We start from the raw sequence: 24,796 nt of genomic DNA, 5'->3' as shown, positions 1-24,796 counted from the left end.
GAAGGAATTTTTTATCAGTCAATTATTTGAATTATTCTTGCGTGTGGTGCTCTGTGTCTCACATCTGGATGAGTGGGAATGAATACGGAAGCCTGGGTACAGGCGTGGGCTCAGCTGGAACGGCCGGGGTGGCTGCTTGGGAGGTTACGGGCGCAGTGGATGAGGTGGCGACCGTTGAACCTTCTGATGGTTGCTGGGTAAGGTGTCGGTGAAGGAAGAGGGACAAATAGACAGAGATCACAATCGGCAATGGTAATCCATGAATGAGCTGTTAAGAAAAACATTCTGAGAAACAATGATGCCCTTAACAATAGTCTTTGTTGGTATGTAAAATTTTGATTTACAAGTTGCACGGCTTTGTCGATTCAGGTGCAACCTGCGTGTATTATATCTCCAGCAGTCCTTTTGTGCATTTGTCTCCCCGAAGCAACGTCTGTGTTGTCCGACATTACCGACGTTTGCCTTCATTTGAGGATAGAGTTGGATTTCAACCTGCAAACCTCGAACCGTGCGAAGAAAGTTCCACCGATTACTCCCCTCTTAATTGGATACTCAAAATTAGAAATGGCAATGCACCAGGTGCTAGCTTTTTAATCAGCATGTTCAACAACGGGCTCTAAAAACACCATAAATAAATTCTCTCGAGACTTAAAAAAGGCAAAACAAGGCTGTAGGGGACCTTCACTGTGACTTTGTAATTAAGTCATCGCAGATAATTGATCTTTCTCTTGAAACAAAGAGTTGCTCTACCTGCCAGTCCATCTACATTGCAGACATGTGATAGAGTTGAGGCCTCAAGGCACTTTCCCAAAGAATGAGGATACCTTAAAACTGGCGTAAGCGCAATCTGGCAAGCGGCAAAATGTTTGGAATTATATCCTCTACCCCGAGAGCAATCTCATGGATCATAAGAATTCCAAATAACTCAAAACTTTGCTGTCCAATCACAGTGCTCGATTTGTCGAAAGCTTGAGCAATTTGGTTGCAATGCACCATTGTACATTTTATGATTTACAAAATATATTCATTGATCCACCTTTGAATGGGGCATTTAAGCTGGATGCCTCCATTAAGCTGGCTGATGCACAGGCCAAGTTCCTAATTCTCTGTGTGGATGTAGCAGAGGGGGCTTGCTGTCTTGCCTCGTTAAGATCAATTATAATCACCATGCTTCCCCACAGGTATCCTTGAATGGTTATCTTGAAAAGCAGATCAGATCAAATACCTGATGGTAACTTAATGAGTTATACACTATTATTTGTCACTTGACAACACGAGACATTTTGTACATGACCATTTGGTGCATGACCCAAGGCTTAGGTCGGCTCTAGAACTAGAACATGACAGGAAGAGCCACATGGACAGATCGATCCAGGAATTATTTCGGCCTCCACCGTACTCCCAAAGCAACGATTGCTTTCAACGGACGCAAGCATGCAGATGTGCACATGGTCAAACAACCATACCTAAGAACACACACCTTTATATCCTAATGTGGACAGATGAGTGGTACCATATTATTTAGGGATAGACAACTTGAGATGTAGTTGACTTAGTTCTTTATAGATCGGATGTAATGTGTGTAATTTACCCAGCCCTAAAGTCTGATGTCCTCTATGATGTAAAGCCTGTTAACAGGTTGTTAACGGTAATGAGTTGCTGTGTCACCATTGGCTTCAGATCAAATACAGGTACAGTGATCTTATGAAGCTTCCGGTAGTCCACGCACACCCGGTTTGTCCCATCCTCCTTACGAACGACCAGCGGTGATGAATACGCCAAATTAGATAGCCCAAACTATCCCCACCTCCAATATCTCATGTATGTCCTGAATGAAGGACTGTTTGTGACACTTCGGTTTCTGGAGAAGTTATTGTTATCTTCCAGTCTTCCAATATTCCAAAATCTCCAATACCTCCTGAATGAAGGACTGTTTGTGACACTTTGGTTTCTGGAGAAGTTATTGTTTTCCAGCCGTTAATGCATAACCTGAAAACATATACATTCACTCACATTCATTCATTTTCACACACACATTTCTTTGGTTCGAAGTGCTTTTGATATTCCAGGCGGCCGTGGCTCGCATCCAGAGGAAACCGGCACGGAGAATGTTCCAGTGCACTCAGTCGATGCAATTCGCTTGTTTCCAATGTAGTCGTCAAAAGTGAACTTTACAGCAATCTAAACATTGACTCAAATTTAGCTCACAAGTTGTACATGCTATATAGGAGTACACTTGCTGAGCTTACGTCCATTCAACTTGACACAAACGTCCCTACGTGTTGCAGACACGGACGCAGCAACACAACCGAAACATCGCTCAGTCTTCTTTGTTATTTCTCCTTGTGCCTGAGGTTTTCTGTTTTGTTTTTGTTTTAACGAGATGGGATTTTCAATTTCCAAAAAAGTGTGCAAATGCATCAAAGTTGCGTTATCCGAGATGCAAAGTGTTTTTAATGTATACCTATCCATGAAGGCAATTAGGGACAATCCGTAATGTATTACCTATGTGAATAAATTAATTATAAAAAAGAGAGATGAAGGGAAAGTAGATAGAAAGGTTGAGAGTTAGGAGTACCAGTAAGTAGGGAAGAGAGAGTGAGAGTGAGAGTGAGAGTGAGAGTGAGAGTGAGAGTGAGAAGCGGTGGGGGTAGAGGGGAGGCGGAAGGAGGTGGGGAGGGTTGTGTTTGTGAATACATTAATTATTAAAAAAAAATGTTTGCATAAATTAATTGTAAAAAAAGAAATTGAGGCACAGTAAGTTGAAAGGTTGAGGGATAGGAGTACCGGTAAGTAGGGAAGAGAAGAGAGAGGAGCGGTGGGTGGAAGTGTGGGGGAAGGGGCAGGGGAACAATTGAGCCATTTTCTGTGCACATGAAAAATACATGGTGTCTATGTTTGTGCGTACAGATGTCGAGACTCATTTTCAACAGCAGACTGTGGGGCTTTAGGAAGGAAACCATACAAGGCTTGTACAATTAGAGACAAGACGAGCGAAATGGTGACAAATTTGAACAGGTGCATGTACACAGGTAGAATTGGAAAAAAAAAAAAAAACAGGCCAAACCTACATACATTGCTCAGCTTAGCAAAGGCAAACAACAAAAAAGTCAAAAGGCCAAAACAAAATGAAAGCCCCCTCTTTAATGGATTTTAACATTGTTATTGGATTGGATTTTATTGGACATAAAAAGGGGGAATTTATAAAAGAAGAAGAATGTTGAGGACGTTCTACGTCACCGCTGTCCCACGTGAAATGTCTTGAGACCGGCCCTAAGTACTGGCCCTTGAAAAGATTATTTTCTTGCTGACATCCCCCTGGGCCTGACGGATTTTGATGTGGAATGTTTTCCACTGACATCTATTAGGGAGGGGGAGGGGGGTAACCGAATGAGTTAAGGGGATTGTGAGGTGAATGGGGACAGTCCTGAGGCAGCTGTGTTTAATTCCCCTCGATTTGGGATTGGGAGTAGAGTGGGGTACGGAAGAGAGATGATGAGAGAGCAGGGCCAAAGGCAGGCAGCACCCATGTGGTATGCAACGTGTCATCACACCAGGATGATTTGCCATGCAAAACGTGAATGTAAAAACACCCATTTTGCTTTCTGCAAACCGCATTTCAATGAAAACCAGCTGGAAATGAAATGCAAGCTCGTAACCCTGCGGTGTCTGCGTTCAATGCCTTCCAAATGCTTGGCCTAAAGCTTTTGAAAACTCTGCAGAATGCTTCCTTGTCCAATATGCTGCCTTCACGCACGCTCAAAGTTCCAGTGAACCAATCCCCTTACCCCCACCACCTCCCCTTCCTCTTCAATTCCCAAAATCCTGCGGCTTGTTCCCGTTGTCAAACTGAAGGACTGGGAAATTTCAACTCCAAGTTTTCAAGCTTTCGTAAAGGACGGAAACAGTTTTGTGTTTTTTTTTAAAACATGAGAGAAGGGGGCATGAAGGGTATAAACTTAATCAAGTCCTGAACTGCAAGCCGGGTGAGTTGAAATAGCAAGAGGAGAGTTAAAGCAAGCCTTTTGCGTTCACAATGCCGAGAACAACAAGGCCTATGTGCTAGTGGCGAGGTCTATGTGCTCGTGGCGAGGCCTATGTGCTAGTGGCGAGGCCGATGTGCTAGTGGCGAGGCCTATGTGCTAGTGGCGAGGCCTATGTGCTAGTGGCGAGGCCTATGTGCTAGTGGCGAGGCCTATGTGCTAGTGGCGAGGCCTATGTGCTAGTGGCGAGGCCTATGTGCTAGTGGCGAGGCCTATGTGCTAGTGGCGAGGCCTATGTGCTAGTGGCGAGGCCTATGTGCTAGTGGCGAGGCCTATGTGCTAGTGGCGAGGCCTATGTGCTAGTGGCGAGGCCTATGTGCTAGTGGCGAGGCCTAAGCTAGAACAGAGTAACCTGTCCGTTGAACCGCCGTTTGCGGACTCTTGGCTCATGCAAACAAAAAGGCGGAGTAGGGCGAGCATTGTTCCATCACAAAACTCCAGCTCCATCCGTCCGTTTCCAGCAGAAGTCTCCAACTGCTTTCCGCAGGAATTCCAGCACCACGTGGTGTGGTGTCAAAAACAGCTGGATTGAATGTCGAATGCTTAATGGAATCAGAATGTGTGTGGGTGTAAACAGTGGGAGGGAATTTACGGAATCAGATGGTGTGGACAGGAAGGGAAATTGTTGTTAAAATAAAATTTGACAGAACGCCTTTGGGTCATCAAAGGAAAGCAAGATGCGCGGATGCTGAAAAGGCATCCCGAGGTTCGCACATCCTGCCAGGAAGAAGTACCACACGGCGGGGAGTCCACGGCTGCTCACAATTGCCATGACTGGCAAATGGGTACTCACCGCACTTCCGCTCGAAGAGACCGGCTCTGAGAGACAGCTAACTGGAGCTGTGGTCGTAATGGGGCTGGAGCAGGATGGACTAACGATGAGGCCAGTCGTGCCGATGTATATCTGTGAAAAGACAGAAAGACGACTGTATAAATAAAGAGAAAATAAATTCTAAATTGTAATCACACTTGTTCACAGATGGGCAGGATAGCAAGGAGACAGCGCACTCCCTGTGAACTGTCTAGCCTGGGTTCAAATGTTGACCTGACTATAAAATGTCATCCTGGTGTTTTGTTGACAGAAAGTCATATTCTCGAGTGTGCCGTCCGTTCGATTGGACGTTGAGTTGGGGACCCGTCCAACGGCATCAGTTTCTGGTGCATATTAGAGAATGAAGTCCCACACACTCTGCAATGGGAAGCATTGGCTGCACAATGTAGATTACAAAGAGTAGACAAGAAGGCCAGTACCCTAGGCGAATACCAAATTCCTAATTCACAAAGAGCAAGCCGGTGCCCTGGGCGAATACCAAATTCTTAATTCACAAAGAGCAAGCCGGTACCCTAGGCGAATACCAAATTCTTAATTCACAAAGAGCAAGCCGGTGCCCTGGGCGAATACCAAATTCCTGGTTCACAAAGAGGAAACGAGTAGGCCGGTACCCTAGGCGAATACCAAATTCCTAATTCATAAAGAGCAGGGGAGATGACCGGTACCCTGGGTGAATACCAAATTCCTAATTCACAAAGAGCAGGGGAGATGACCGGTACCCTGGGTGAATACCAAATTCCTAATTCCCAAAGAGGAGGCGAATCAGCTGGTACACTGGACAAATACCAAATTCCTAATTCACAAAGAGGAAGCGAGTAGGCCGGTACCCCAGGCAAATACCAAATTCCTAATTCACAAAGAGCAGGTGAGATGACTGGTACCCTGGGTGAATACCAAATTCCTAATTCCCAAAGAGTAAGCTGGTGCACTGGACAAATACCAAATTCCTGATTCACAAAGAGGAAACGAGTAGGCTGGTACCCTAGGCGAATACCAAATTCCTAATTCACAAAGAGCAGGTGAGATGACTGGTACCCTGGGTGAATACCAAATTCCTAATTCCCAAAGAGTAAGCTGGTGCACTGGACAAATACCAAATTCCTGATTCACAAAGAGGAAACGAGTAGGCTGGTACCCTAGGCGAATACCAAATTCCTAATTCACAAAGAGCAGGTGAGATGACTGGTACCCTGGGTGAATACCAAATTCCTAATTCCCAAAGAGGAGGTGAATCAGCTGGTACACTGGACAAATACCAAATTCCTAATTCACAAAGAGGAAGCGAGTCGGCCGGTACCCCAGGAAAATACCAAATTCCTAATTCACAAAGAGGAAACGAGTAGGCCGGTACCCTAGGCGAATACCAAATTCCTAATTCACAAAGAGCAGGTGAGATGACTGGTACCCTGGGTGAATACCAAATTCCTAATTCCCAAAGAGGAGGCGAATCAGCTGGTACACCGGATAAATACCAAATTCCTAATTCACAAAGAGGAAGCGAGTAGGCCGGTACCCTGGGCAAATTCCAAATTCCTTCCCAAATTTGGCACTCTATCCAATGCCAGCAACATTCCCTGAAATGATGCAGCCAGCAGCCAGGCATTGTGCACGAATGAATGAATACATAATACTGGATACTTATAAACACGACAGAAAATTTGTACATGAGAGAATGTCCTTGATCACTTGGCGCATTCCTTCCACAAATCAAGCCATCGAAGTTTAAATAACACGAGGACGGATCCGCTTACAACATGCAAGCATCGCACGACACGTCCCGATCATCACCGATGGAGACGCGGTGACCAGAATGTCGCGACGCTTGGGACGAGGTCATACTTGATGAATGAAGTGTTTGATTCCTGACAGCAGGGTTTGCTTTACAAATACATCAGACGTTTTGACTTTTAGTCACTTCTATTAAACTCAATCTGTCCTTGGGATGTACCGCAAAGAGAATTGTTCGTCTGTAACAACAAGTGAGCGAGTGAGTGAAGTTGTTTCCGACGGGCAGGAAACGCTGACTACGAAAACCAACATGACGGGACATGTTCAGACGTGACGTCACAATTCACAATGACTTCGAATGGGCCCAAGCTTTTACTTTTTTTTGTTCCAGTCGCAATTTCTGTCACCGCTACAAGTCATTTTCCTCGTCCAACCACGGAGCCATTAAATAAGCATCCATCACGGGGAACTATTTGGCCTGGCTGTGCAATTTAAGGGGGAAAAACAAAAATAAAAATCGGAACAACTCATATCGCATTAAACGAACGATCATCACTTTTATCGACCGCGATCCCTTCCTCTCCTCCAGATCCTTAAAGCATTATCCCGTCTGTTAGGTATCGATTTGTGAGGTGCTGGCATGAAAATGCCAGGAAGATATATCCGATGGGGGGCGGGGGGGGGGGGAACGAAAAGGGTCACATATATGATCGGTCCTCAGTGCAGTGATTTTAAGCAGTTTTTCTCCAACAAAGATGTACTGAAGACACTATTATTGGCCATATAGATATATTCCATGTGCCAAAAGGAAAACTATGGGATTTTGATCCGAAATCCAGTCTGTACCATACACTCCCCTTTTCCGCTCCTCTTCTTACTCCTAAACCCACACTTACTTTCCTCTCCAAGTACCTCACTCTCCCTTTTGTCACTTTTTCATTTTGTCCAATTAAAATTTCTCAATGTATGCAAACTTATCTTTCCACATTTCATCTGGATGCATCCCTTCATGGAGCCCCACTGATTAAACGGCCAAGCGACAAGAGGACTTTGCAATGCTGGAGTAACCGATACATTGGTAAATGTCCAGCATCTCAAAAGGCCAACAAGTTCCCCTATTGAATTGCAAAGTCAGGACAACTGGACACAGATATCAGGCAATTCACCAAAATTGAATCCGTCAGTCCATGAAGGGTTGATAAAACATACATACATGTACGCGTGAGACATTCAACATGCGTGTTTTCGGTTGTTGTCTCCATGTGCAGGTTTCAGAAGATGGAACAAAGCCCTCCCAGGTCTCAAAGTATCCACCTTCATGTGTGTACGTGTGTGTGTGTGTGTGTGTGTGTGTGTGTGTGTGTGTGTGTGTGTGTGTGTGTGTGTGTGTGTGTGTGTGTGTGTGTGTGTGTGTGTGTGTACCATATATCGAACACCAAACTTGATGAAGCAGCAAGGCACAGGTCGAGACCCACAACAGCAAATGCTGCATGACCTGTTAGCAACAAGCGTCATCTGCATGTTGGCATAACTTCGCCCAATTACCGGTGAGAGACGTGATTGGATCTTGATATGGAGAACTTCAACAATCATGTCCGTACAACTCCCCACTGCTTAAAACAATGGTGATACTTCCTGGTTGTGATTGGTGGAGAAAAAGACAATACGTCCATGCGGCAGATGGCAATTGTTGGTTCCAGATACGATCTGGCTTCCTTACCAATCACAGTTAGGTACAACTGCGGCAGATAGAGCAGCGTTCGTGCTTAAAGAGAAGGCACACTGTCCGAGAGAGAAAATCATCACTAGGTTTTTGATGGAAGCACGTGACTCAAGTTTGAATGCCATCAAGTGCAATCATAAAAGAAGGATCAAACTTGGGTGAACAAAAGACCAAAAAAAAAAAAAGAGTCACCAGAGATCCATATGGCTGTCATGAATGACTCACAATGCCTCTACATTACCTAAGCCCGAAGACACGTATGTGCACGCACCACAAACCTGCGTGGCATTCCCATCTGAGCGCCTGGCTTGTGATGCTCGGATGCCAGGTTGCAATTGCATATGCCGTACTCTGCTTGACTGATGTGTACTATAATGTTCTTGTAATTAATGTAAATATTACATTGACAGATAGCTCATAATTTCCGAGCCCTTTTATGTGACATGTGAGTGCAAGCTCTTCCATGAGAGCATTATTTGATCACTTTAAAAAAACGAAATAAAGAAAGAAGACACCACCTCTGGTCATGTTTAACCCAAGTCACCGCACACGTTTCATTCGCACAAGGAATCCCAGACGAAACAACTGATCCGTTCAGAGAGTATTGTTTGAGATGAGTGGCGACATGAATGTGATGATATCAGCTTCACACGTGCAGCACATGTCTATACTAAGCAATGACTTATAAACCTTGAGGGTCTGAATGCAGTCAGTTGTCAACACAATGACGACATGGCCGTTTAGAAAACAACAGTCGATTTTAGAAATCTTCCTTATCGAGTCGGCAAAAACACAGGTAACCTGAACTGCTGACATCCTCTAATATCCCTCCCAACTCTTCATTATGACGTTCATAAAATTATCATGGCTCTGATGTCTCACGGTTCCTTTATTACACTTATTAAACACCCCCTGCTACGACATGCTATGAAGATCACCGGGTTCGAGCCACAGCATTTTCTCGGTCCCAAAACTCCTCCCACATGGATATGTTATCAGGGTCCCGAAACCCCGCCAACACAGGCACAAATAATATCAGGGATCCCTTCGCCATGTCTACAAAGGCATGTTATCAGGGTCCCGAAGCCCCGCCCACACAGGCATGTTATCAGGGTCCCTAAGCCCCGCCCAAACAGGCATGTTATCAGGGTCCCAAAGCCCCGCCCACACAGGCATGTTATCAGGGTCCCTAAGCCCCGCCCACACAGGCATGTTATCAGGGTCCCTAAGCCCCGCCCACACAGGCATGTTATCAGGGTCCCAAAGCCCCGCCCACACAGGCATGTTATCAGGGTCCCTAAGCCCCGCCCACACAGGCATGTTATCAGGGTCCCAAAGCCCCGCCCACACAGGCATGTTATCTGGGTCCCTAAGCCCCGCCCACACAGGCATGTTATCAGGGTCCCTAAGCCCCGCCCACACAGGCATGTTATCAGGGTCCCTAAGCCCCGCCCACACAGGCATGTTATCAGGGTCCCTAAGCCCCGCCCACACAGGCATGTTATCAGGGTCCCAAAGCCCCGCCCACACAGGCATGTTATCAGGGTCCCTAAGCCCCGCCCACACAGGCATGTTATCAGGGTCCCAAAGCCCCACCCACACAGGCATGTTATCAGGGTCCCTAAGCCCCGCCCACACAGGCATGTTATCAGGGTCCCAAAGCCATGCCTTTTTCCCAGCCTCCCCTGAACATCACGTGTCAGAGCAGATTGCATTTGCAGAGATTGCAGTGACATTGAGATACAAGCTAAAACAGGATCGGGCCCACGGTAACAATGTCCATCAAAGCATCGTTTCAAACCTTTGGCATTTTTGGCCCTTTGAACCGATTTTGGCAGCGAATCTACGACACATTGTGTGCTCGTCAGGCCTTGCTCCAAGCTGTAGCCGATTACTATGCACACTTTACACAAACCTCTCGAGGCACGAAAAGCAAGTGCAGCCGTGACATTAAACATTCATGCCATTGGCTAGCAGCTTTAAGGGGTTGTGCTTAAAGTGATTGGTTGTCTTTTAATTGTTTAATTTTCAAAGCAACTATATTAGTCATCGAGTTTTGTCTTTCCACCTTTTGTTACTATTTTGCTCCAGTTATCACTATATCTTGGCATTTTGTTGTTGGAATGAGAATTGTGGCCTTGCGGGATAGCTGAGAAGTAAGCACACTTGCCTTTGAGCTGTGTCGCTTGGGTTTGAATCACAACCCAGCTACAAACTGTCAACCTGGTGTTTTCCAGGCAGGACGAGGTATCAATGTGTGTGTCGTCCCCTCGATGGATGTCAAACTGGGTTTCCCTTCTGCCAACATCAGTTGGTGGACATTTATGTAGAATCACACAGTGCCCTTTGTGAAGACTCGGGGAGCTATCACCAGAATTTGAAACAAATTCCAAATTCCCGCCATGACTTACAGAGGGTACTGCGTCAGTGACACAGTGGTACCCTCTCAGCCAATGATGCCACCCGCAGCCATGTGCTGCATTCAAAAGAAGAAGAAGAAGAAGAAGAGTGTATTTGCAAGGTGTTCTCATTCGACTGTTCTACTTCAAACAACCTAATACAAGAGTTAATAACTCAGTCTGTGGCCTACGATTAAATAAAAAATAGAGGTAATACCCCTGGGCACTCACCTGGCAGAATAATGATACTGAGGAGGAAGTCAACGTGGGATGGAATCAACAAAATGTACCAATGAAGCAATGTTATGGGCCCAATATTTTTAATGTTTTGGGGGACAACGCCCCCCCCCACCCCATGTATACCCCCTTAGACCCCGATTTTTTTAATGTAGTGAACAAACTTTGGTACATCATGGGTGATGAAGGTTGTGGTCAAGTTTCATCAGAATTGTGTGTGTACTTTCTGGGAAGAAAGCAAACTCCATGCTTCGGTTGGGAGATAAAGTGATGGTTTGGTGTTTCACCCACAGTCACAGATCCAGTGAGGTGCCTCTCTGGATTTTCCTGATACTGGTCCATTAGTTGAAGGACATTAAAGATGTCGGGATCCCCCGACGCTGCCCAGCGGATTTACTTGCGGCGTCCATCACGCAGTTGCATCCCCAAATGTTGCTCAATAAAACCTGTGTGTGACCATATTAAGGGCAAACTGTCTCAGGAAGCTTTATTGTGGTCATACGCCTGTTCCCTTTGCTGAGATCTTGAGCTTTATTGACATTTCCATGAGTTGATGAGTTTGAGTACACGCAGACCTTGGACAATCTTCTTCTTCATGTATGACCTTTGTGCACCAATCATTGACCACAAAATATGAGGGACAGATTATCCAGATCCAATTCACGTGTCAGTATGTGAATGTTGCAGAGGATCGCCTTTCTTAGGTAGATATTTAAAATGTATTTTCAGCTCACTTTCTCTTTATTATTCAAGTATTACTGCAACACAATGATTTAAAAAAACGTTTTTTTTGGATACTAAGTTGAGGCTCGTGGAAGTGTTAGAACACAGAACACAACAGAACAGAGCACGATATAAAGAGGGGAAACTCAAACAGCAGTGGGGAAAAAAAATGAAAGGTGAGTGGAAGGAGAGATGAAAAAAAGCACGATAACTTGGAAAGAAGGGATGGGTGAGGAGGTTAATGAGGGTAGAAAAGATCATGAGTGGGGATGGGGGATAACTTGAGGAGGAGGTGAACAGCCATTTTTAAACTCTGGAGGCAATGATGAGATTCAACAGACCGAGGAAGTCGATTACACGTGCAAATTGATAAAATACAGCAAATCCATTCCTATGATTTCCTTTGCCGTTAAAAATGTAATTATAACTGAACAACTACTCTTTGTTGTAGCACCATACTGCAGTGAGGCTGCAGACCTACCCAATTAACTCTCGTGCTTCTCGCCTACGCTGGACGTGCATCTGCGAAGGACCCCATGGGTCGATCGGAACGCCATGTGTGAATCAGTGCCAAATACCCCACCCTTGTGAAAACAATCTGTTCGATCATCAGTTCATCACACAATAAAATGTCTGTGTATCGCTAACGTCATCTTTCAGTTTGATACATTTATATCCAAGTAAATAATTATTGTTGTGCACCTCTATAATCATAATGCACCAAAGTGCAGTGCTATAATTGTGTACGACTAATATTTTGCTATAATTTTCGATACAAGTCCTGTAATTGTGACATTACGATAGTGAGATCACTTTCCTAAGCCCTTCATGGCATCTGTCCCAAAAATAAAATCGAAATAAAATATGATTACAAATGAAATTGCCTTCCAGCGAGACGTGGAAACCATTTGCATGACGAGTTATATTTTCATGCCTGTCTGTCTATCTTCCTGTTTATGAGCAGGATAGCTCACAAAAGGTTGTGGACGGATTCACACGAAATTTGGTGGACAGTGTGGGTGTGCGACAAGGACAAAGTGATTAGGTTTTGGTGAAGATCCAGATACTAAAAAAAAATTTAAGTTATTCTTCATCATTGAGAGATAGGGCCAAAAACAATAACCATCCATCAGGACGATACTTTGTACAGAGCGTCGGTGCTGCCAAAGCAGTCTTCTGGACTATTGGGCACTATCCAGGATGGGTCACCACTCCGACACAGGATACTCAAATGGCTCAATCATCCCAGCAAGGAGGTACTCATTTTGCTAACCTCAGAAGGATGACAGGCTGAATAAACCCCACTTGATATCAATTCAACAGCGAACCAGGATTTGAACGCAGGACCCTAGCATTCCAAACTCACCACCCTAAGCGTTAAGCCAACACCAGGCATGAAAAGAACATATCTAACACGATATCTCAAAAAGTTGTGGACTGATTTGGACAAAACTTGGTGGGCAGCTTGTGAGTGTGACAAGGACAAATTGACTTGATTTTTATGAAGAACCACACATGATCACTTTTTGAATATCCAAAGTTGTTCTTCACCATTAAGAGATGGGGCCAAAAACGGGTTATGACAGAACTTGGTGGATGAGTTGAGTAGGTGACAAGGACAATCCGATTCGATTTCGGTTCAGGTGCTGATACAGAACCGGCCTCTCCGTGGGATACAAAATGTAAACTGTTCAGCCTGGTGGAGGTATGCACTCCACTGAGTGCCATTGCAGTTCAATTATCATGACATCGTTTGGAAGATAAAGTGAATATAAATCGAGAAAGAGAAGAGAAGAAGGGGTGAATAGAACAGGGAAAAGGATAGTAGGGAAGTGATGGTAGATAGAGAAAGGAAGACAGAATTGAATAGGAGGAAAAGGAAGAAGCGTATCCACATGAGGAGGAGGAGGAATGGGCCATTTTTGCGCAAATCTTCGATACTAACAAGCCGGGAGGCGGACATGGGTAGTCGCCTACCCAATAGAACCTGACGCGATGGGCCCATTCGATGGGGAATGACCTGAGGATTAAGCACAAGAAAATTCATGATTCTAGCTTCAAGGGTTAATGCTGCAGATTGTTTTTTCGTTAAAATACCCCCACATTTAGAGGTTTTTCGGCCGTTGCTAGGCAACGGAGGGGTCCATAGCAACGGTTCTTTCTCACACATAACTAGGACATACCATGAACCTACCATACCAGTTTCATGTATATCTGACTCAGTCTCTGAGATATAACGAACTTCGTTTTTTTATTGTTTTTGACCAGGGTTCATTCAAAGTCTATCTTCTCTGACAGTTTTCAGAGGATCCGGCTGGAAATTTTTGACAATATGGCTGATTGTGCTGCCAACAGTCGCTGGTCGCCCAATTTTTGATCTTCGAAAAAAAAATTTTTTTATGATTTTTCAAAAAATTCAAAGTCCCATTGCTGGGCAACGGTGGTGTTCATAGCAACGGTTCTCATTTGCACACAACTCGGTCATGGTATGAACCTACCCACCAAGTTTCATCGAAATCGCCATTGTATTAACGGAGCACTGGACCGAACAGACAGACAGACAAACATATCGACGGAAAAACTGATAATAAGGGGAGAACAAATTTCAAAAAAAAAAAAAATTTCTCGATTGGATCGACTACCCAATAAATGTTAGTGTGTGTCTCCTCCATAACTCTAAAACCATGAAACCTAGGGGCCCCAATCTTTGCATGCATACTAACAGAACTCAAAGGAAGCGCAAGAGTGAAATTTAGGTGTTTGGGTTAATTAAAACATCCCTTTTAAAGATAATTAATGGCCTCATTTAAATATCCTTTATCAAGGCGTTTTCCTTGGTCAGCCCTCTGTCAACTTTCTGGGTCTTAATTCGCCATCTCGTTCGGCCTATTTAAAAATGCCTTGATTATTTAGAAACACAATCTGCTCTCACAGACTAATTAAAGTACATAATCAGATTTGAGAATCAGATCTCGTGGACTAAATAAGTGTCAAAATATGGAGTGAAATATGAAAATGTTAATAAATTAGCGATTTTTATAACTAAAGTGTATTTATTTCAGGAAAGCATTAAACTTAACATTTTCTACTATTCGGACGATTATAATTAGTGAAGAGAAGATTAAGGAATGTGCAGAAAGTGTAACTTAGTTGAGCGCAGCGCCATGCTTTATAACCTTGCTTTTGCAAGCCATGAAGATACAGTCCACAGGGGTCATTTTTTTGTTTTCCGCAATTATATACACAGTTTTATTTTTCACCATTTTGTGCGATCTGCTTTCATTGCAAAATATTAATACAAATATACAAATAATAGACAGCAGACACGGACATGGTACAAATGGGTACAAATGAGTACAAAATGTGGGTAAAAAATACAAATGTACTTTGGTACATCATGGGTGATGAAGATCATGGTAAAGATTCATCAAAATTGTGTGTGTAGTTTTGGAGAAGAGAGCAAATACTTATTTTGGGGTTCAAACCTACCCCCTTCCCCCACCTCCCCCTCAAGACACCTTTAATGAATACAGATTTTGATGCAGTCAATACATTTAGTTGTATCATGGGTAATGAAGGTTGTGGAGAAGTTTCATCGAAATCATGTAGTTTCGGAGAAGACAGCAAATACCTATTTTGGAGGGGGTCAACACCCCCCCTCCCGTAGACCCCCTTCATGATTGCAGATTTTGATGCAGTCAAATAATAAATACACCTTCATTAGGCATCAGATAAGAAGCTTGTGGCCAAGTTTCATCAAAATCGTGTATTTGGTTCAAGCAATAATGACTGAAGTGTTGATGGACTGACTGACTGACTCACTCACTCAATCACTCACTGACTGACACTGCTGATCGCATAAGCTCACCTGACTAAAGTCCAGGTGAGCTTAAAACTGCAGCTGAACTTACATTTCTTCAAGTCTAAGATTAAAGTCAGATTTCCCACGCTCCGCGGGAATGCGAAAAGAAAAAAAACATCAGAGGAAATGCTACTTCGGGCCTAAAGAACAATTTGAGGACCCGGACATGGTTCACGTCTCAGCCTGTTGCAGAAGTGACATCAAAGGCCGGCCAGAATGTTAAAAAAAAATCTTCTCGAGTGGAAAACTCAGAGTCCCAACGGGGTATGAAGGTGGTAAATGCGAAGACAGGGAAGGTTCCTTATTCAATTGGTACTTGGATTTACAAGGCAAGGACAGATCAAGCATTTTGCTTCCTTCCATGCGTAGTCTGTTGTGATTGACAGAGGAGCCGTCGATGTCTGGGGCAGATCACAGGCTAAAAGCCAGTCTTCCTGAGCTAATTGCCAGGAATCTTTGGCCTTCAGACAGCTATCTGAAAGCAAAGAATGAGACTGAAAGATGAACAGTTCAAAAGACAATGGTCATGGTCCGTTCGATGAGATAAAGCCATGCAGATGTTTCTCCATTTGATACTCCAACTCCATCCAACTGGCACTGGATTGCCGAGTACAAAAATGCTTTACGTTCTGCAACACTATGATAATTAATTATCCACGGTGAGCTACCCACTTTACGAACACCGATCGATGTGAGGCAGATCCAAGCTTGGCTTGGCAATACACGCAAGATTACACAAACGGAACTTTGGCATAGAAAGAAGGCATTCGGCCCATCCTGCCTGCACTGCACCAACCGTAGAAACCATCACCCATCCATCCATCCATCCATCCATTGGGACCATACTCTGTGCAGAGCGTTGGTGCTGCCTCAGCAGTCTCCTTGGCTATTGGGCACAATCCTGGACAGGTCGCCACTCCGACACAGGATACCAGCAAGATGGCACTCATTTTTCCGACCTCAGAAGGAAGACAGGCAGAATCAGCCCCACCCGGTATTAATTCAACAGAAAATGGGATTTGAACTCAGGATGCTAAGATCCCATGCCCACCACCTAACCATGAAGCCAACACCAGGCTTATATCCATACTCAAGTGACTTACAAGTCCTGACAATATACCCATACCCCACTATCTCCAATGCATCTCGGTACCATGTAATTCCAATTTAAGCATATCTACCCCTCTGCTGCCACTACCTTTCTAGAGAGACCATTCCATGTATTAACTACTTTCTGAGTGAAGACCCCTTCCTTATACCATCCTAACGTTCATCTTGTTTACCCTCAAGCTATGGCCCTGGTTCCAACACTGTTCACTCTGCTGCAAAACTCCTCTGCTCCTATCTTCTCCATACCGTTCATTATCTTAAACATCTCCATCATATACCCTCCCAATCGCCTCCTTTCCAATATATAAAGTCCTGTCTCTTTCAGCTCCCCACAGCTCAGATAGTGTTGACCAGAACTGCACACAATATCCTCAATGAGGCCTCATTAAATTCCTCCACAGTGTTAACATTATTTATTTTAATCTATAATTGATTCCCCTCCCCCTCCGAATACAACATAAAACGCTGTTTACTTTACCTATAGCCACCTGACACTGTCCTGTCTGCTTACCCCCCCCCCTCCCCCGCAATATATGCTACCACCCCCAGATCATTCTCCTATGTGATATGCTGCAACATTGCTGCCTGCAACATGTAATCTCTATTTTCATTATTCTTCCCCTTCCCCATCACCTTACATTTGTTTATGTTAAATTTCAGCTGTCAATCATTTACCCAATCCATTAAAGGATCAAGGCTTTCCTGAATCTGATCACCACCCTCTCTATATACCTTTTACCTCCAAGCTTTGTATCATCTATGAATTTAGAAAGTCCACTCTTTACCCCACAATCCAAATCATTGATTTAAATTATGAATAACAAGTAAAAAAGACATAAAATGTCACAGCCCCCATTGTTTTAGTAATTTTGCTGTTCGGAGTAATTGGGCTAGCCAATATTTATGGACAACTATAATGGCCGCCAATCTACCAGTCAGCCGTCTTTAATCAGATCGCAAAATAAAGTGAAGGCCACATATATGCCGTCACATACTGTGCTTGGGCCATGTTTGAACAAAATCGGACCAGGCATGTCTGAGAAATGGTTGGGGACACATTTAAGTAACAAAATGGCCACCAGTCGGCCATCTTGGATCTGAGCTCGAAAAAGAATAATGCGCATATGTAAACCATCATTCTTTATCTGTGTGCCAAGTTTGAACAAGATTGGTGAATGCATGTCCGAGAAATGGTTGAGGACATGTTCGACACCGGGTTTCTTGACAACAAAAATGGATGTCAGTCTGCCATATTTGATCACATCACGAAACATCATGATGTGCATATACGTATACCTTCATTTGTTGTCTTTTTGCCAAGTATGAATAAAATCGGTCCATACATCTCTGAGATATGGTTGCGGCTGCAGCGCCGCACACACGCACACACGCACGGGCACGAAAATCGAGACCGAATCCATCATCCCCCGTTTCGGACTAAGCCCAACGGGAACTAATAATGATTCCAGTACCGATCCCTGAGGGACCCCACAACTTACATCTACCTAGCCTGACACCCTCCCACTCACAGCCACTCTTTGCTTCCGATCACAAATCCAGTTAGTTCCCAAACCAGCCATTCCACAAACCCTCACCTAAGCTAATAACCTCTGATGTGGAACTTTGATATCAAATTCCTTCTGAAAGTCTGGATACACTACACCTACTGCACTTCCCTCATCCATCTAATCAGAAACTACTTCACAGAACTCCAATGCATTCGTTAAACATGATCTACCTTTGGTAAATCCATGCTGACTACCTTTAGTTACTTTGTCTTTATTTAAATGTCCCCCATCGGTTCCTTAATTAAGGTCTCCCCAATACCGACCCCACAACTGAAGTTAAGCTAACAGGTTTATATTTCCCCAATTCTTCTCTAGAACCTGTATTACGTAATGGTGTTACATTTGTTCCTCTCCAATCCTCTGGCACCTGTCCTGACTCCAATGAGCTGTTAAAGATGTCCCCTAACACAACGCTTATCTGCTCCACTTCCTCCCACAATACTCTCGGGTGCATATTATCCAGCTCTGGAGATTTATCATCCCTTAACTTTTTTTCCTGTTTCTTCACTTCCTCCACTCTTTCTTAGATCTCTTCTAAAAGACCTTGCTCACTACAGAGATACCTGCAGATAGTCTCAGCTATTGGAAATTCCTCCGACTGTTCCACAATTCCCCTCTCGAAGTGAAAACTATTTTCATGGATTATTTTCATCACCAAGCGCTCGGAGAAGGTGAAGAAGGTGAGAGAGTTCTTTAAAATCTGGCTTTCTCTGGCTTGTGGCCACTTAAGTGAGAGACAAAAAGAAGAACCACTAATTTTGCATCTTCAGAATTCAGATGCATAAGGCTGCCCAAGCAGTTTTTCATTGGCTGAAGGACATGATCCTGGATGGGTCATCACTCCGAGGCAGGATACTTGAATGACTCATTCTTCCCAGTAGGCTGGTACTAATTTTGCCAACCTGAGAAGGATGACAGACTAAATGAATCCACCTGGTGTTATTTTTAACAGCATGATACGGCTCAAACTCAGGACCCTAAGATCTTTAGCCAGCCACCTTCACTGTTAAGCCAACACCAGGCTCAAGCGAAAAACCAAGGGATGAAATGTTCACAAGTTACCAGCACTTCATAAAATGCCACAGGTTTTTCTCAACTCGATTCACAGCCTTTCCATCAGGATCAACGATGTATCCGGGTCGGTGTGATGGCAGCGTGATACTAAGGGGATCTCTGGGCAGCCCGCACCGCTTCCGACAACTCAGAACATTAATGTCATTGGCTCAGTGCCAATTGCATTTACACTGCAAGTTTCTCTGGCCTGGGCATATGGCCAACTTATTGCAATTAAACCAAGTTATCTGCGTGGCAGTCAACATTCATTTGATGGGCCTAAATATGCTAGAGTGGCAAACAAGCAAAACAACATGCGTGTCAACGTGGTTTGCCCGACGACTTCATGTAAAAGAGCATAATTAATCGAGGTTTAGGATATTAAATGCCAGCTGATAATGCATGTTAAGAGTAACTTGTGTATTTAACCTTTAATCATGCCAGTAAGCACATAACTGAATGTTTGGTTAAGTTAATGGATTCTTGACATAAGGATAATGAAGTCTCGTGCAGTGCTGTTACTATGTCCCTGAGATTGAACATCAGACTTGCATTCCCAGAATAAAACATGAAATAAAAAAACCTCTGATCAAGTTCGATTTACATGATTTATATGCAAAGGAAACATTTTTTTTTGACCCATTCCACCATATCCATAGATTCAATTCGTCCTCCTCTCCTCCCCACATTGAACTTCTTTCCTTTTCTCCCTCTCCTAACTTCCTAATCCCTGTTCTTCGAACCTCTTTTAACACACTACATGTTCTTCCTCTCCTAACTTCTACACTCTCTGTTTTCCCTGTCCTCACTTCTCTCTTCTCTGTTCCCCATCTCCTACCTTCTCCACTTAATCTTCTCCCTTTCCGAACTTCCCACCCTTTCCGAACTTTCCCAACCTACTATTATATGGCACTTATGAGAATGTTTCTCCTCATTCTCATGTTCCACAAATCAAGAGTAAATGTTGGTTCAAAGTTTAGAAAAACATCAAATATAAAAGCTCAGTCATTGACAGCTGAATTTTCTGCAGGTTGGTGAGGAGATAATGGACAAACCAAAAACGATTCAAAACTACAACCGTTCAAATAAAAACGGTTGCTGTACCTGTGAAGGAGTGCTCAAAGGTTGGCCGTTGGAGGAAGCGATCCTTGCCGCAGCCGCGGGATTGCTCGAACTGACTAGCACAGGGGCGCTGATGTCGCATGAGTGTCGGTGTTGTAGAGCACTCATACCCACTCCCCCTGGTTGCTGCTGCTGTTGCTGCTGCTGCTGCTGCTGTTGCTGCTGCGATAACTTGCTTGCCATAGGTAGTGATGTAAACGAATGACGTTTTTTGGCATTCTTTCGGCAGTCCCCCGTCCCGGCTGTCCCGCCGCCTTGTGCAGTCGATGCCACGGCCAATGCTGTGGACTCGACAGATGTGAGTCCCATGCCGGCGGCTGAATCTAGCCCCAACATCTGCTTAGCAGTCACATTGAACTGGAGGAAATGTGGGGGGGAAAGGGGCAGGGGAGCAAAATGAAAAGCACAGTCATTTTAAAAATATATAGAGATAAAGAGTTAAGAAGGCATATCCCAAAATGTTGAACCAAAACCTGCCCAAACAATTCCAATATAGACTAACTGCGACACTTGGAAATCACAGCTTCATTTCAGCAGACTGGATTTCTTAAAATTAAAAACTAAATCAACTCGTGATTCCTTTGAATGCAAACCAGATGCTTCTCTCATTGCAAATTACCAAAATCTCTCTCACGTCCCTCGCAAGCACTTCATGAAAAGGACACTTTCATTTAACCTCAGCAATCACAAAAAAAAACCCCCACCAGAACTGTTCGACAAGCATTCTGTCGAGAAAATTGCTGCACGTCTTAAACAGAACAGTTGTAATCCTTGGCAGCGTCACGCTTGCCGCGCTCCGGCCATAATTTGTTGGACAAGCTTTGTGGCCTGCATGTCACAAGGAGGAGAAAGTGGGACACCGAGGCGACAATGGTACCTCGACGAAGGAAATTGGAAAGATTCCGATCTTGTCGCCGAGCATGCCTTCCGCCCAGTTTTCATCCACTCGCCGGATCACCGTGAGGACTTCGTCCTGGAAATACCGATGAAATGACTGCGTTGGACAAGAAGATAAAAAACCTAAAGAGTACAATTATGCTTTGAATTGATGTACGTATGAAATGGCGCATTCCTGCTGCTGCAGCACAGATGAGAGATGACAACAAAGGGTTTCACTTCAGGCAAACGTTAGAATGAGGCAATTCTCTAAACAGGTCGACAGCACGTCAAAGGTGCACGGGAAAGAAGAAAGAGATGCCATGCAAACATTTCTTCCAGATGTGGAATCGGCAACGCTTTGGGGACTTTTGAGTCAAACATCCAAGGCCAAAGCTAAAACATAGCAGCTGCTGTGGAGCAGGAGAGCAGAGCGGAGGAAGGAATGACAGCCGTAGACAACAGAGCTATTCGTCACACCTATGAGAGTGCCGGGGATTAAACGTTTGGCGTACCACGGGGAAACAATCTTCTCTGGTAATTCCTTTCTCGTGATGACTCGCGTCTACACAAGCGGCCCGGGGACCCGCAACGGATCTACACAAGGGGCCTGGGGACCGTTGCGTTTCATTCTGTCATACAAGCCTGAGATCGATGTGAAGAGAAAAGTGGACGATGGGTCAATGCGCGACATTTAAGAATATGACGCAGCACGTACATTACTGTCTATAAGATGGGGGGAAAAAAAACAACCAAAAAGGGTTACGTGCTAAATGGTGACCAAAATTGGACAAGAAGCGCAGTAGTAAATTGATGTCCATTTCCGAGTAACATTAGTGTCCTCGATCCGCAGCTTGATGGAGTACTGCTCTCCCCATTGGGCTAGCGCCTCTGCCTCACACCTTTCTCAGCATCACGCCATGGAAAACAAAACTTCTAAGACCATTGGAATCTCCCACGATGAAGCTGAGGCCATGGACCTATCACTTTCCCATCGCAGACAGGTCGGTAGTCTCTCTGTCTTCGACCGCTTCCTTTCTGGTCTTGCATCCTCTGCTCCTTCCGTGCTTTGTCCCCCTCCCCTAGGTTTCCCCAAGGTGCACACCGGCCACCAGCATCCACATTCGAATCACTGCTTACCTCCACACCTTCATTCCTCTTTTTTTCCCACATGTGGAACAAACTTCCACATTCTCTTCAATCTCAATCTTCCCTCCAGGTTTTCAAAACAGCTGTTCAACACCAACTCAGATCATCCCCCGTCAAAACTATGACCTCTTCTGCTCCTGTTAACCTCTCCCCCACCCCCTCCAAGCCCACCTCTTTCCTTCCTGAGAGTTTGCTTCTGTATCCATCTTGTCCACCCCATGCATCCTCCCATAGCCCTCCCCTAAATCCTTTATTTATCCAAGTCTCCCTCTATTTCGTCCCTCATCCCTGCTGTTGGTGCATTTCCCTCCTTTCTCTTTCTACTGCTATCTTTGTTCTGTTGCGTCCTGATCCATTCTGTGTTCCATCTATTCCACAAGCCTTGATTTTGTATCCAAAAATATATTAACCAAATCAAAGTGTTTTGAAAATAAAAATGAATATCAAATGTAGCGTAATAAAATAAACTTCAAAATGCCATGAGGCCGTTTTGAGAAACAGTCTACCAACCCCGCACGGACAGATCAGGAGCTCCTCAGGTTGGCATTACATGCAAACCGCAAATCCACAGCCTTCCAGCAGCTGTAACTAATGCGGCCTTTGTGTCAACACCTGCAGTAGTGTCCTTTGTCCTTTGTTTAACTGTAGTCTCCAAGGCTGGTCACGACATCCATGGCACCGATTCCCTCCAGGTCCAATTTTTAACATCATTTCATAATGTCGTAAAGTACCGTGCCGGGTTACGGGATGTCCACACGGAGACCTCCTGGAAGGGAGGGTGCTTTGGTGTCGAGCCGAAGGATGTCTTAATCATGAACCCACTAAAAAAAAAAATTATTTTTTGTTCTAGTAAATCCAGACCATTTTGACAATCTTCAAGAACAAGCCGACGCACAAAGCATTTCATTTCATAGCCAGGAATGGATCCTCTGTTGTGGAGTCAGAACCAAATGATGATTTGTTCAGTATGAAATAACTCATTATTTACTGCCACATGAGAGGGGGAAAGCCGTGTGCTTTATGGCCACACAAAGCGAGCCTGACAGAAATGTGGCTGCTTAATGGCGAAGAAAATGGTCATTTCGAAGCTGGCAGATCGTAATTATTCAGCAGGAGCTGCTTCTTGGCAGTGGATTAGCGCTAAGTCAATTACGGGTTGTTTTAGATGGAATTCTGCCTGCCAACTGAAAAACAAGCTCCTGCAATCAATGTGGCTCCAATGGATGTATCTTTTGCCATCTATAGCTGTGACGGTGACTTTAGTTTAAACCCAATCACCTTCAACCATATTTAGCATCACGGCAAAACTTGGAGAGGACAAATGAAAAGTTATTTTGCTTTAGTGGCCACTTTATAACATGGTTGGCAAGGTTCGAATATGACCCCAACCATCTCCCTTGAACCCGAACCCATTCCAAACATGAATAATAACCCTAATTATAGCCTTTATGCTAACCCAAATGCAAACTCTATCCCCAATGCTAACCTCAACTCTAACACTAACTCTAACCCGAAAGCTAACCCTAACTCTAACACTAAGGCTAACCCTAATGCGAACTCCAACACTCACAATAATCCTAATGCTAACTCTAACACTAATGCTAACCCAAATGCTAACTCTAACACTAACTCTAACCCGAATGCCAACTCTAACTCTAACACAAACAATAATCCAAAATCTAACCCTAATGGTAAAATACTTTTCCACATTTCCAACCTGGCCTCCAAAGCCAGTCGCCGACTGGGCATCCTCCATCGTGCAAAGTCCTTCCGTGGCAAACCTGAGCTCCTGACCACATACAAAGCTTTCGTCCACAGACTGATGGAGTACTGCTCTTTCTCTGGGCTGCTGCTCCCGCCTCTCACCTTTCTCTGCTTCACACTCTGGAAACCAAGGCATTTAGGATCATTTGTATCTCCTGCGGTGAGGCTGAGTCTTTGGGTCTCTCACTCTCCCACCACAGGCAGGTAGGTTGTCTTTCTGTCTTCTACTGTCTCCTATCTGGCCTCACCCCCTCTGCTCTGTCTGAGATACGTCTCCACCACATTTCCGCAGGGCGCTCAAGGTCTGCTAGCAACCCCCTTCTGGTAAAACTACCAAAATCAAGAATCACTGCTCACCTTCACTCTTTTATTCCTCTATTATCCCGCCTTTGGAACAAACTCCCACACTCTCTTCAATCCCACTCTTCCCTCCAGGTCTTGAAAACAGCTGTTCACCATCACCTATTATATTCCCCCATCCAAAATCATGATCTTTTCTACCCCCGTTAATCCACCCCAAACCCACCCCCTTCAAATCCCCTGTTTTCCTTCCTGAAAGTCACTGTCGTGTAAAGTCCTGAAAGTCCCTGTAATGTCCATCTTCTTT

General features: G+C 44.4%; 1 protein-coding gene across 4 annotated transcripts in view; it reads right to left on the bottom strand.

The window, feature by feature from the left end:
• LOC147014600 (E3 ubiquitin-protein ligase SH3RF1-like) overlaps positions 1–24,796 on the bottom strand; it is a 171,888-nt gene that overhangs the window by 43,018 nt on the left and 104,074 nt on the right. For all 4 annotated transcript variants that reach the window (XM_085852693.1, XM_085852691.1, XM_085852692.1 and 1 more), the window contains exons 4-7: positions 21,278–21,373; positions 20,383–20,757; positions 4,837–4,947; positions 63–193 (exon numbers count right to left, since the gene is read on the bottom strand). In XM_085852693.1, the coding sequence (XP_085708819.1) occupies positions 63–193; positions 4,837–4,947; positions 20,383–20,757; positions 21,278–21,373 (713 nt within the window). The remainder of the gene's footprint in view (positions 1–62; positions 194–4,836; positions 4,948–20,382; positions 20,758–21,277; positions 21,374–24,796) is intronic.

Source organism: Eptatretus burgeri, chromosome 13 (assembly GCF_056783735.1).
Source record: "Eptatretus burgeri isolate ZD-2024b chromosome 13, Ebu_testis_v1, whole genome shotgun sequence".
Lineage (NCBI taxonomy): Eukaryota > Metazoa > Chordata > Myxini > Myxiniformes > Myxinidae > Eptatretus > Eptatretus burgeri.
Note: the sequence above shows the minus strand (reverse complement) of the source record. Positions and strands in the feature narration are given on the sequence as shown.